This window comes from Salmo salar, chromosome 12 (assembly GCF_965601325.2).
Source record: "Salmo salar chromosome 12, fSalSal1, whole genome shotgun sequence".
In the NCBI taxonomy this organism is placed as follows: domain Eukaryota; kingdom Metazoa; phylum Chordata; class Actinopteri; order Salmoniformes; family Salmonidae; genus Salmo; species Salmo salar.
This window is the reverse complement of record NC_138302.1, coordinates 66313075-66325540: the sequence shown is the minus strand read 5'-3', so window position 1 is coordinate 66325540 and position 12466 is coordinate 66313075. Positions and strand designations below refer to the sequence as shown.

Sequence of the window (12466 nt, the reverse complement as noted above, 5' to 3'; positions counted from 1 at the left end):
AGACAGACAGACAGACAGACAGACAGACAGACAGAACCAACCCTCCATCTTTAACATAGGCAGAACAGACTATGCTGTTATGTCATACTTTAGTAGTGTAAAGTATGACCACATGGCTAAACAGCAATTCAATTACAAAACCAAACACAACATAGAGAGTAGCTAGTGAAACGGCAGACAACAGAAGGCGAGGGAAACAACACAAGCTTTTGGAGTTCTGCAACAGCCAACTGTTTGATTAAGGTTAGCTGTGTAGCCAGCTAGCTGCTACACATTTATCTTAGTCAATCACCCAAACATCTCCTCTAGGGTACCAGTGTCTGAAGAAGTAAAGGAACCCCGTGTTACTGACCGTCTTCACTGGTGTGTGGCTCAGTCCCATTGTCAGCATCATCGATGGTGCCTGGCTCACTGTGGGGGCTGTCACTGTGGACAGAGCGAGAGAGATGGACAGTCAATGAATGGTAAACTCAGACACACCCACAACACATGCGTAGGTTAACTCATCTAAACGAATGCCTCCTCCAGGAAAGATGAGTTACAGGTCATACTTGGATCTGTTCCAAAGTAAATTATTATTTGAACTAGGGGGCATTTATATCAGCATATTTCTCCAGGAAGTATCAGCTACATGTTAGTTGGACCAGCTCCAGGTAAGGTATTCATTGAACTATACATGCTGACTTGTAAGCCATCCCTGTGAGTTTTGATATGCAAAACATTCCCAAGCAGTAATATTGGAGTCTGTGCATTAGAAATATAAAGTTCTACATTTACTTTGGAGCATTTGTATCACGAAAAATGGGATAAAAGGCAAGAAAGAGTAAAGACAATTTAAACAGTTACATAATGTATCTTTCCAGACAGATTGGCTCTTTAAGTAAATGTATACCATTCTACATTTCTAGCTACTAAATAACAGTAATTATCTTAGGGCATTATATCTAAGCAGTGTCTGTAAAAGCATGTGCTGAAGAAAATACCACCCGATAGGAGTGTTAATGCACTCCCAGCATCTTCATCTCTACTGCACTCTAAATTCCCCTCTTCTCACCACATTATCAAGCAGGCTCATAATGTAGCTGTTGCATGGCTGAGATCCTACCATATGCTCGATCCACCAGCAGCAGTTTTACTGTACTGCTGCTAAACCCAGGGTTACACCAGTTACAGTATTACTGCTTTAGCCTTAGCCATACTGTATGTCTTCAGTGCTTGTCTTAAAGGTGTTGTCCTTCCAGGTCTATCTACTACCCACCAGTACTCCTCTCCTCCAGTCATGCACTTCTCATAGACCGGCCCGTCCAGCTCGCGGTGGCTGGGGAAGATGACCTCGTTGTGGATGATGATGGTCTTGATGACCTCATTGACGTGCGCCTGGATGGCTACAGGGTCCTGTCCGTCGGGGATGGGCATCAGGGTGGGGCCAAAGCAGATGGCCAGGTTATAGGGATCCATCATGTTCTCATCACTGTACTGGGACAGGCTGGATGGAAGGGAAGAGGTTTGAGTGAGTGGGGTGAACAATTAGGTCGTGTTTACATTAAGAGATGAATATCTGGCGGACGGGTGATTCCATTTTAAACGTACTTATAGTTATTTGTTTGCTAATAGAATATATACGTTTCCAAAATGCTTATAGTTGTCTTCTATAAATAAGGTTGAGTCTGTACTCTAGACTCTACATAGAGTTGAGATCTGCATCTTCTCCTCTACTACCTAAAGACAGCTCCATGTTGGTTTGGCATCAACCACAGCTTAGTAAGTACATCCTTAAACCCCCTTACCTTAACATCCCAGCTTACCTAGCACATTCCTCAGACTCCCTGTTTAGTTGTCACCTAGATTCTCACACCTATCCAGCTTTAACAAGCCTGCCCTTCTAACTTCACAGCTTAACAGGCTTTTTTTGTTATATATACTTTTTTTAATTTAACCTTTATTTAACTAGGCAAGTCAGTTAAGAACAAATTCTTATTTACAATGACAGCCAACGGGGGAACAGTGGGTTAACTGCCTTGTTCAGGGGCAGAACAACAGATTTTTACCTTGTCAGCTCAGGGATTTGTTTCAGCAACCTTTCAGTTACTAGCCCAACGCTCTAACCACTAGGCTACCTGCCACCCCAAATAGTAGCCAATATTAATAAGCCATTCTGGTTTAGGGGGCAGTGAGACCATCCATCCTTCCTTCCAGCAGCATCCTACTTAGGTAGAAGGCCTACAGTATCCTCACACTCATCTGCTTTAAGAGGGGCTCATAATCCGAGCAGAGTGGTGTGGAGCTGGAGTGGAGCAGTAAAGACCTACAGCTGGCCCAGAGCCAAACTCTGTCTGAGGCGGGGGGGTATCAAACACGGAGGTAAAAGTCAGGATGTGGAATCAAACTCTTTGTTCTGCAGGGGAACCAAGCAAAAGGAGTATAAAATAACAGCCCAATAAAACAGGGCAGGTATATTACTGGGCTGAGGGATGACTTTCCAAGCGGGCCCATAAATATGTTCTAAAGCTCTGCCGACAGACGCGGTGGTAAATAGGACGTGAACAGTAGGGCTGTTCAATTCTTTGGAAAGTAATGCCATTTCCTCTGACTGCTGCAGCAGAGATTCATAAGTCTTGCTGATTTAGTGCAATACAGTGATTTTTCTATTCCCCAAGACTCTCAAATGTGTCTAAAAGTTAATTTCAGACTTTTACCCCATCCTGTATGTCCTTAGTGTATAGGTAGTCTGGTACAGGGACTATTAAAAAACAGAGGACGGTAAAACGTGACTTATGTCAATACGGCCGACTTACTGATTGAGGAAAGCGAACAGGTATCTCATGACGATGATAACGGTGCGAGGAAGAGTCACAATAATCTGCTGGACATGATGCGCTCTCTCAGCTCCAGACTCCAGTTCTGAAACAGAGGAGGATCAGAGAGTGTCATAACACTACCTGGCACTGAGATGAATGGGAGGAAAATAAAAACATTCCATATTAATATAGGGAAACATTATGCTCCATTACACCACCATGATCTACTGAATATACAGAATGAGCCGACCTTCTCAGGGGCCTGGCAGTCATACTGCGGGTACAGTAATGACAACACAAACACTCCTATCATTAATAGATATCCCCACCTCGTTTAAACCAGAGAATATGGTGATTTGAGAGACTGGGCTATCTGGACCAAGGGGAAATACGACAAAGCTGTGCTCAGTTAGTAGACTGTTGTGGCCCCCTCGCTCCTCTCTTCCTATTGGGTTTCTATTAAATCACAGGCAGGCAGACAGCCGTGGTGTTGAGATTGTTTCCATGTGCTGCGCTGCGTGCCTCTCGTCACTACCTTACCCCTTCCATAAAGCAGTGTGATTAGGGTGTTGTGGTGGGGATTGATGATGTATCTTTGGAGCCGGAGGTTGGCTTCTCTCTCTTCGATTCTGACTCAATCTCTACTCAGTGACGGACGGGGAATAATCCAAAAGGCATGTACTGTAACCATAGCCCCAATGGTGCTATTTCACCACCCAGATTTGTAGGGTTTCAGTTACCCTGAACACATTTACTACATTGACCAACAGTATAAGGTAGGGCTTTAGAGTGTACTCACTGATAGTAGACATGAGGTCCAGGAAGCGTTCCTTGGGGAACAGAGGGTTTTCCAGGCCCCTGAAGTACAGCTTGAGGACCCCTGCCACTGAGTTGATGTCATGTTCATTCTGGTCGTCAATCAATGGGTCTTCACCTAGCCAAACAATAGAGTAGAGTAGAGTTATTAGTTCTGACCACTGCAACAGAACTGAATCAGTGTAACGCTCGTCGTAAGTGGTAGTTAAAGTGGAGCAAGGCGCAGCGTGGTAAGTGTCCATGATTACTTTATTCATAAACACACTCAAACAAAATAACAAACGCGAAAACGCACAGTTCCGTCAGGTACAGACACTAAACAGAAAACAACCTCCCACAAACCCAGGAAGAAAACAGGCTGCCTAAGTATGATTCCCAATCAGAGACAACGATAGACAGCTGCCTCTGATTGGGAACCACACTCAGCCCAAAAACAAAGAAACAGAAAACATAGATTTTCCCACCCGAGTCACACCCTGACCTAACCAAACATAGAGAATAATAAGAATCTCTACGGTCAGGGCGTGACAGTACCCCCCCCCCCCCCCCCCAAAGGTGCGGACTCCGGCCACAAAACCTGAACCTATAGGGGTGGGTCCGGGTGGGCATCTCCACTTGGTGGAGGCTCCGGTGCGGAACGCAGATCCCCCTCCGCTTGGGGCTCCCCGCACTTTCGTGGAACCGGACCGTGGATCGTCGCCGGAGGCTCCGGACCCTGGATCGTTGCCGGAGGAACCGGACCATAGATCGTCGCCGAAGGCTCTGGACTGGGAACCCCCGCTGGAGGCTCCAGACTGCCGACCGTCGCCAGAGGCTCCGGACTGCCGACCATCGCCGCAGGCTCCGGACTGCGGACCGTCCCCGCAGGCTCCGCGCCGTGGATCTTCGCTACAGGCTCCGTGCCATGGGTCATCTCTGGAGGCTTCCTGCCACGGATCATCACGGGAGGCTCCGGGCCATGGATCATCACGGGAGGCTCCGGGCCATGGGTCATCACGGGAGGCTCCGGGCCATGGATCATCACGGGAGGCTCCGTGCTATGGATCACCACTGGAGGCTCCGGGCCATGGATTATCACTGGAGGCTTCGTGCCATGGATCATCCCTACAGGCTCCGGGCCATAGATCATCACTGGAGGCTCCGGGCCATGGATCATCACTGGAGGCTCCGGGCCATGGATCATCACTGGAGGCTCCGGGCCATGGATTATAACTGGAGGCTTCATGCCATGGATCATCACTGGAGGCTTCGTACATGGAGCTGGAACAGGTCTCACCGGACTGGGGAGACGCACTGGAGGCCGGGTGCATGGAGCAGGCACAGGATATACTGGGCCGTGGAGGTGCACTGGAGGTCTAGAGCGTAGGGCTGGCACAACCCGTCCTGGCTGGATGGTTACTTTAGCCCGGCAAGTGCGGGGCGCTGGCACAGGACGAACTGGGCTGTGAAGGCGCACTGGCGACACAGTGCGTAAAGCTGGCGCAGGATATGCTGGGCCGTGGAGGCACGCTGGAGGTCTGTAGCGTAGGGCTGGCACAACCCGTCCTGGCTGGATGCTCACTTTAGCCCGGCAAGTGCGGGGCGCTGGCACAGGACGAACTGGGCAGTGAAGGCGCACTGGCGACACAGTGCGTAGAGCTGGCGCAGGATATCCTGGACCGAGGAGGCGTACTGGAGACCAGGAGCGCTGAGCCAGCACAATCCGTCCTGGCTGAATGCCCACTCTAGCACGGCAAATGCGGGGCGCAGGCACAGAGCGCACCGGGCTACGAATGCGCACTGGAGATATAGTGCGCATCACAGCATAACACGGTGCCTGACTGGTCACATGCTCCCCACGGTAAGCACGGGGAGTTGGCTCAGGTCTCAACCCTGACTCCGCCAATCTCCCCGTGTGCCCCCAAAAGAAATTGGGGAGCTGCCTCTTGGGCTTCCGTCGTTGCCGTGACTCCCGATCTCGTCGCCGTTCCTCCCTCGCTGCTTCCACCTGTTCCCATGGGAGGCGATCCCATCCGGCCTGGATCTCCTCCCACGTCCAGGATCCCTTGCCGTCCAGGATGTCCTCCCATGTCCAACTCTCCTGGCCACGCTGCTTGGTCCGTTTTTGGTGAGAGGTTCTGTAACGCTCGTCGTAAGTGGTAGTTGAAGTGGACCAAGGCGCAGCGTGGTAAGTGTCCATGTTTACTTTATTCATAAACACACTCAAACAAAATAACAAATGCGAAAACGCACAGTTCCGTCAGGTGCAGACACTAAACAGAAAACAACCTCCCACAAACCCAGGAAGAAAACAGGCTGCCTAAATATGATTCCCAATCAGAGACAACGATAGACAGCTGCCTCTGATTGGGAACCACACTCGGCCCCAAAACAAAGAAACAGAAAACAGACTTCCCCACCCGAGTCACAACCTGACCTAACCAAACATAGAGAATAATAAGGATCTCTATGGTCAGGGCGTGACAATCTGTGAAACAATGAACCAATAAAGACTTCATTACTGTAAATCTGAATAAAAAATTATTGCTTGCTACACGTAGATCTTATATTATAGAAAATAACAGGTATCTACTGTATGTCTGACATTCAATGGGTTTGTCATGTTATTGATCCTGAGCTGTAGGAGACAAACAGAAATCTAATCTATTACCAATTACCCCCAATCTCACTGGTGACCTACCTCTCTCAAATGAGTTTTTAATATCATTGACCTCCACCTGGGATCCAGGCACGCGGAATATGCCCTGCTGCTGGAGCCCTGCAACAACACATAGAAACATAATACTGAGTCTGAGCTCACCATTATCCCCACACCCAAACGGCCGCTATATGAAAGACCAATGGAAAACACACAACAGAGAGCAGGAAATGTAATTTAGTCGTGACGGGACGTGTGTTTTTTCTTCTTCCAGGAGAGGGCCCCTCGGTCGGTCTGCCGCATATGGTTTCTGTTAGAGAACCCCTAATCAGTTTGTGGGGGGTTAGAGGGGGAGGGGCGGGGGCGGGGGTTACAGGCCTGGAGGCTACACCACTTTGGCTGGAGTCAGATGTGGAGGTGGACAGAAGGATGAAGATATGAGGAGGGAGGAAGGGAAGATTGGACTGATTTAGTAAACAAAGACCAAGGGTCCTGTCAGAAGTCCCTATGGGTGATGTGCTGCCACGCTACTGTCACGTTTTTCAAGCTAAGAGCACATGGGGCTGAGGTTTTAAATCATAGCAGGTTTGTCTCAACACCTGGAGATGTTTTAGTGAATGGATTACCTCTACCCAGAGGTTCTGTCATCTGTTATGAGATATGAAGAGTTCACAGTGGAGTTCACAGCGTTCTACTGGCATTTTGAATACAGTCCAATGGTAGAAGCCATCAGTAAGGTGTGATTTTAGTAGACTTACCATACAAATTGATGTGTCGAATACAGCTCTCCACCACAAGAGGAATAGGTTGACCTGAGTCCTGAAAGATAAATCATGGCAATAGTAAGAGCAAAGCATGGATGACTGACACTTATACAGTGACAAGAAAACCACACATTCTATACTGTCCATATTGATAGATTCTGTTGCTCATGTGAAGCAGCACTGCATAATAAAAAAACATTTCAGCATACTGTACATAACAACCAATTAGGCCTTACTTCACATTACACTAAAAGAAGAGGCAGAGCATTGATTATTCTAGGCCTGCCCTGCACCCGCCATAAAGAAACAAATACCTCTTCCTGATGCTTCATAAACAGCAGTGTCCACCAACATTCATATGATCAGGATTAAAATGACAGATAGAAATCATTACTATTCACAGCCCCCTGTTACAGCAAGCAAACAGTCATGAAACAAGTGGAGCAGCAGTGACATGCTATTGGAGCTCATTAGTACGACTGCGTGTGGAGGAAAGCAGAAATAGGCATGTAGAGCTATTTGTGTAATAGTTTTCAGTAGGCCCACTCTACAGCACCGTGCCACGCGCCCTACCTCCCATCCTACCACCCCCAAACTGATAGTACCTGGTTGCGGGTACGGGCATTCCGTCTTCCCCTGGGACAGAAAGCAGCACAGCGAGGAGGTGCAGAGGAAGGGAGGCAGAGAGGCAACAGAGTTAGAGAAGCACAGATGACAGATAGACAGAAAGAGCCCCCTTCGGAGGCCTGGAAGATAAGCACAGGTCAGGGGCCACTGGGAGGGCTTGAGATGCAGTGAGATGATCTCTGTGTAGCCATTATGGGGACTATGATATGCAGTATCCTCACGTCTGAAGATAAGCAGAGGAGAATCTGTGCTACTGCTACATCTGAAAGAATAGGGAGACACTAACCCACTGCCACCCTGTCTGTGTGCATCGTCAGGGCCAAGGGAACAGAGGAAGTGGAGGTGAGGTTAAGGACAGTGGTTACAGGATGAGGGAGAGCAGTGAGCAGGAGGAGCGAGAGAGAGTGAGAGAGAAGGAGAGCGGGCCTCCTCCTTTAGCCCCACAGGGTCGCTCATTCACACAACCCAGTGTGTGTGTGTGTGGGGGGGGGGGGGGGGGGTACCTTGATGAATGCCTCCATATTGCCGTTAAACAGCTTATGGTTATAGACTGAGCGCGGCCTAGGCTTCCGCATTTTCTGTGGTTTAGGGGGGAGAGTGGGGGGCCTGAGGAGATGGCGGGTGAGGAAGGGAACAAAAACACCATATGCTGTGAAACAGTACAACGAACACGCAAGGCTGAAATGCAGGTATGAAAACATCATCTCTCAATAGCCCTGACTTCCACCTTCCCAAATGCCCCCCTGTACTCTGTTTATCAAGAGGAAATGTGTGTAGGCAGGAGGAAGTGAACCACATCTAAATGTTGAAAATTCAACCAAAACGAGACGTTTTATTACTGGTGTGTGTTATTTAAACCTGATGGCTCTGCCCTGTAATTAACCCCTAAGCAGTGCTAGTCTGCGCTAGGCCTTGCTGCTGGGAGGTCCCTGAGTGGCTCTATGGCCGGAGGCTTCGGGCCCCTTATAAAACCCACTATGACTGACGTACTGAAAACTTGACTCCTAATGTATAGCATAATGTAAACATTATTAACCAGAACTAATAAAATCAAGCACACCGGCTGATAGTTCAGGTTATCCCTCACGAATAAGTTACAGTGTGGTTAGCAGACCAGTGGTACTTCGGCAAGTCCCATCACGGCCAGGGCAAACCAAAGTAGCATTCCGACCACTTATTTAAGCCTTATCGAAACTTAGAATAACATGACAAAGCATGTTAAAATACACCTTGGGATTTCCTTCATTAATACAGTGGGGGAAAAAAGTATTTGATCCCCTGCTGATTTTGTACGTTTGACCACTGACAAAGAAAGGATCAGTCTATAATTTTAATGGGAGGTTTATTTGAACACTGAGAGACAGAATAACAACAAAAATATCCAGAAAAACACATGCCAGAAATGTTATAAATTGATTTGCATTTTAATGAGGGAAATAAATATTTGACCCCCTCTCAATCAGAAAGATTTCTGGCTCCCAGGTGTCTTTTATACAAGTAACGAGCTGAGATTAGGAGCACACTCTTAAAGGGAGAGCTCCTAACCACAGCTTGTTACCTGTAAAAAAGACACCTGTCCACAGAAGCAATCAATCAATCAGATTCCAAACTCTCCACCATGGCCAAGACCAAAGAGCTCTCCAAGGATGTCAGGGACAAGATTGTAGACCTACACAAGGCTGGAATGGGCTACAAGACCATCGCCAAGCAGCTTGGTGAGAAGGTGACAACATTTGGTGCGATTATTCGCAAATGGAAGAAACACAAAAGAACTGTCAATATCCCTCGGCCTGGGGCTCCATGCAAGATCTCACCTCGTGGAGTTGCAATGATCATGAGAACGGTGAGGGATCAGCCCAGAACTACACGAGAGGATCTTGTCAATGATCTCAAGGCAGCTGGGACCATAGTCACCAAGAAAACAATTGGTAACACACTACGCCGTGAAGGACTGAAATCCTGCAGCGCCCGCAAGGTCCCCCTGCTCAAGAATACAAATACATGCCCGTCTGAAGTTTGCCAATGAACATCAATGACTCAGAGGACAACTGGTGAAAGTGTTGTGGTCAGATGAGACCAAAATGGAGCTCTTTGACATCAACTCAACTCGCCGTGTTTGGAGGAGGAGGAATGCTGCCTATGACCCCAAGAACACCATCTCCACCGTCAAACATGGAGGTGGAAACATTATGCTTTTGGGGGTGTTTTTCTGCTAAGGGGACAGGACAACTTCACCGCATCAAAGGGACGATGGACGGGGCCATGTACCGTCAAATCTTGAGTGAGAACCTCCTTCCCTCAGCCAGGGCATTGAAAATGGGTCGTGGATGGGTATTCCAGCATGACAATGACCCAAAACACACGGCCAAGGCAACAAAGGAGTGGCTCAAGAAGATGCACATTAAGGTCCTGGAGTGGAGAAGATCTGCAAAGAGGAGTGGGACAAAATCCCTCCTGAGATGTGTGCAAACCTGGTGGCCAACTACAAGAAACGTCTGACCTCTGTGATTGCCAACAAGGGTTTTGCCACCAAGTACTAAGTCATGTTTTGCAGAGGGGTCAAATACTTATTTCCCTCATTAAAATGTAAATCATTTTATAACATTTTTGACATGCGTTTTTCTGGATCTTTTTGTTGTTATTCTGTCTCTCACTGTTCAAATAAACCTACTATTAAAATTATAGACAGATCATTTCTTTGTAAGTGGGCAAACGTACAAAATCAGCAGGGGATCAAATACTTTTTCCCCCCACTGTATCTCTCTCTCACACACACATCCACACTGAGTTATTTGCCCTCAGAGGGAGGTAGAGCTGACAATGTTCAGGTTTCCTATTCAGGGCCTGCCCCCCACCCCCCACCCACACACACACACACAAACAGCTACCCAGCATTCCTGATCCATCTGCACTGCGGCCCTGAAGCCCGTCCCAGAGACGGACAAATCAGTGACACACAGCACTCTCCTCTCTGCCATCCAGCCGGAACTCTAAACACAGCCTCAACCACTCTGCTCATTTTGGCTCATCGTTGCAACACATGATGCTTAGGTTTGTATTAACTCCTGGCAATAAGGTTAATGAAGTATTAAACAATGGATGTCTGTGAACAAGATGCTCTGAGAACTCCATACTGTATGATCTGCAGTAGTTTGTTTCTTTATTTTCTATTAGACACCCACTGAAATCAAATAACCGTATAATATATATTATATTGTATGCACCATGAGAGTAGTTCTGTCAAAGGCAGGGTATTTGAAATGGTTTAGTTATCTTAAGACATCTTACCTCGTAGTCCCACATTCAGCCCTTTCTCCTGCAAACACAGAACAAGAAAGAAATGTCATTAGGAATATGCACAGTGCGCAGGCTAACTCCTGCTCCTCTACCACGGCTCAGTGAAGGGTTTCATGGGACTAGTCAAAGCTATTGAGAGAGAGCTGAATGGTCTAGGGACAACAGCATCCTTGAGACAAATGCATTGAGCTGTCACCATAGAAACCTCATAGGGGACCCTGTAGGGTGCAGGCCAGCTCCCTCAGGGAAGAAAAGAGGCTCTGGGTACGAGGTGGAAGGCAAGGGGACTGGGGGTGCATCTCACACTGGTGACACTGAGCGATGTCTGCACCGGCTCACTGAGCCCTTTGTCCCGAAGCCCTGCGCACGTCTCAAGACACACAGTAGCACATGTGCACGCAAAAACACCAAACCCAACCCAAACACACACACTTTCACAAATAAATGTTCTCCCTCTGTCTTTCTCTCTCACACACACACGCGCACACACACACGCAGGCACACACACACAACCAACAAACCTTGCTAGTCGAGCCTCAGGTAAAGACAAGACATTGAGTATAGGTTAGGCAATGAAGAAGTCAGTCAGTCTTTATTACTGTTATTCGTATGTGTCAGAAAGGTCCTCCCACTAACCATAGCTTTAACAGCCAATAGTTAATAAATAGAGTTTATTAGCTGGCGTTGAGAAAGGCCCTTTGTCTTTTAAATATAATCCATTGAGCATTGACTGAATGTGCCTCATTGTGTACAACAAGCTCTAACAGTACACTATTCCAGCATTCTGTTGTTCCCTTTCTATCAGCTTTAGAATGAGAGACGAGAGTGATGACTGACCCATTTCTCTATGCATAATGTTGGCAGTAGATGAGACTAGCAGTGTGGTCTCTGGAGCGTTCATGTGGAGAAACAACAGTGCATTTCCTGCCAGTCATTCCAGTGAGTGATAGTCTAGCCTAGCTCAGCTCAATGAACCCAGAAATTACACCCCTTTTCTCCAGCATGGGCAAAGCACAGGCTGCCTATACAAATTCCGTTTTAATTTCATATCCAAACATAAGGATTTAAGTGTCTCGTTGTAACTGCAAGAACACAGTAACATTTTACCCTTTGCTAAGCCCCGCCCCCTTTGGTTACTGTTGCAACCTTGGACAACCTTTTCGAAAGCCCAATTCCCCATTAAACCACTGGTGAAATCGTCTCACAATGATCTCAAACTGTGTTTTTAATACACAATTAAATTAAACACAGACTGCCCCTTGTTAATCAGGAAACTCTTGGATATGTTGTGGTATCCACCCTGCACAGCCAGAAGAGGACTGGCCACCCCTCATAGCCTGGTTCCTCTCTAGGTTTCCTCTCTAGGTTTCTTCCTAGGTTTTTGGCCTTTCTAGGGAGTTTTTCCTAGGGAGTTTTTCCTAGCCACCGTGCTTCTTTCACATGCTTTGCTTGCTGTTTGGGGTTTTAGGCTGGGTTTCTGTACAGCACTTTGAGATATCAGCTGATGTACGAAGGGCTATATAAAA

At 47.5% G+C, this 12466-nt stretch overlaps 1 protein-coding gene across 2 annotated transcripts in view; it reads right to left on the bottom strand.

The window, feature by feature from the left end:
* The window catches only part of LOC106565583 (SLIT-ROBO Rho GTPase-activating protein 3), a 123589-nt gene that overhangs the window by 22820 nt on the left and 88303 nt on the right, over positions 1 to 12466 (bottom strand). The window contains exons 11-18 of one of the 2 annotated variants that reach the window (XM_014132865.3): positions 10932 to 10959; positions 8147 to 8249; positions 7011 to 7071; positions 6295 to 6372; positions 3598 to 3732; positions 2796 to 2901; positions 1259 to 1486; positions 353 to 426 (exon numbers count right to left, since the gene is read on the bottom strand). In XM_014132865.3, the coding sequence (XP_013988340.1) occupies positions 353 to 426; positions 1259 to 1486; positions 2796 to 2901; positions 3598 to 3732; positions 6295 to 6372; positions 7011 to 7071; positions 8147 to 8249; positions 10932 to 10959 (813 nt within the window). Of the gene's footprint in view, positions 1 to 352; positions 427 to 1258; positions 1487 to 2795; positions 2902 to 3597; positions 3733 to 6294; positions 6373 to 7010; positions 7072 to 7621; positions 7653 to 8146; positions 8250 to 10931; positions 10960 to 12466 lie in introns of both variants that reach the window. The other variant, XM_014132866.3, reaches the window with a different exon arrangement.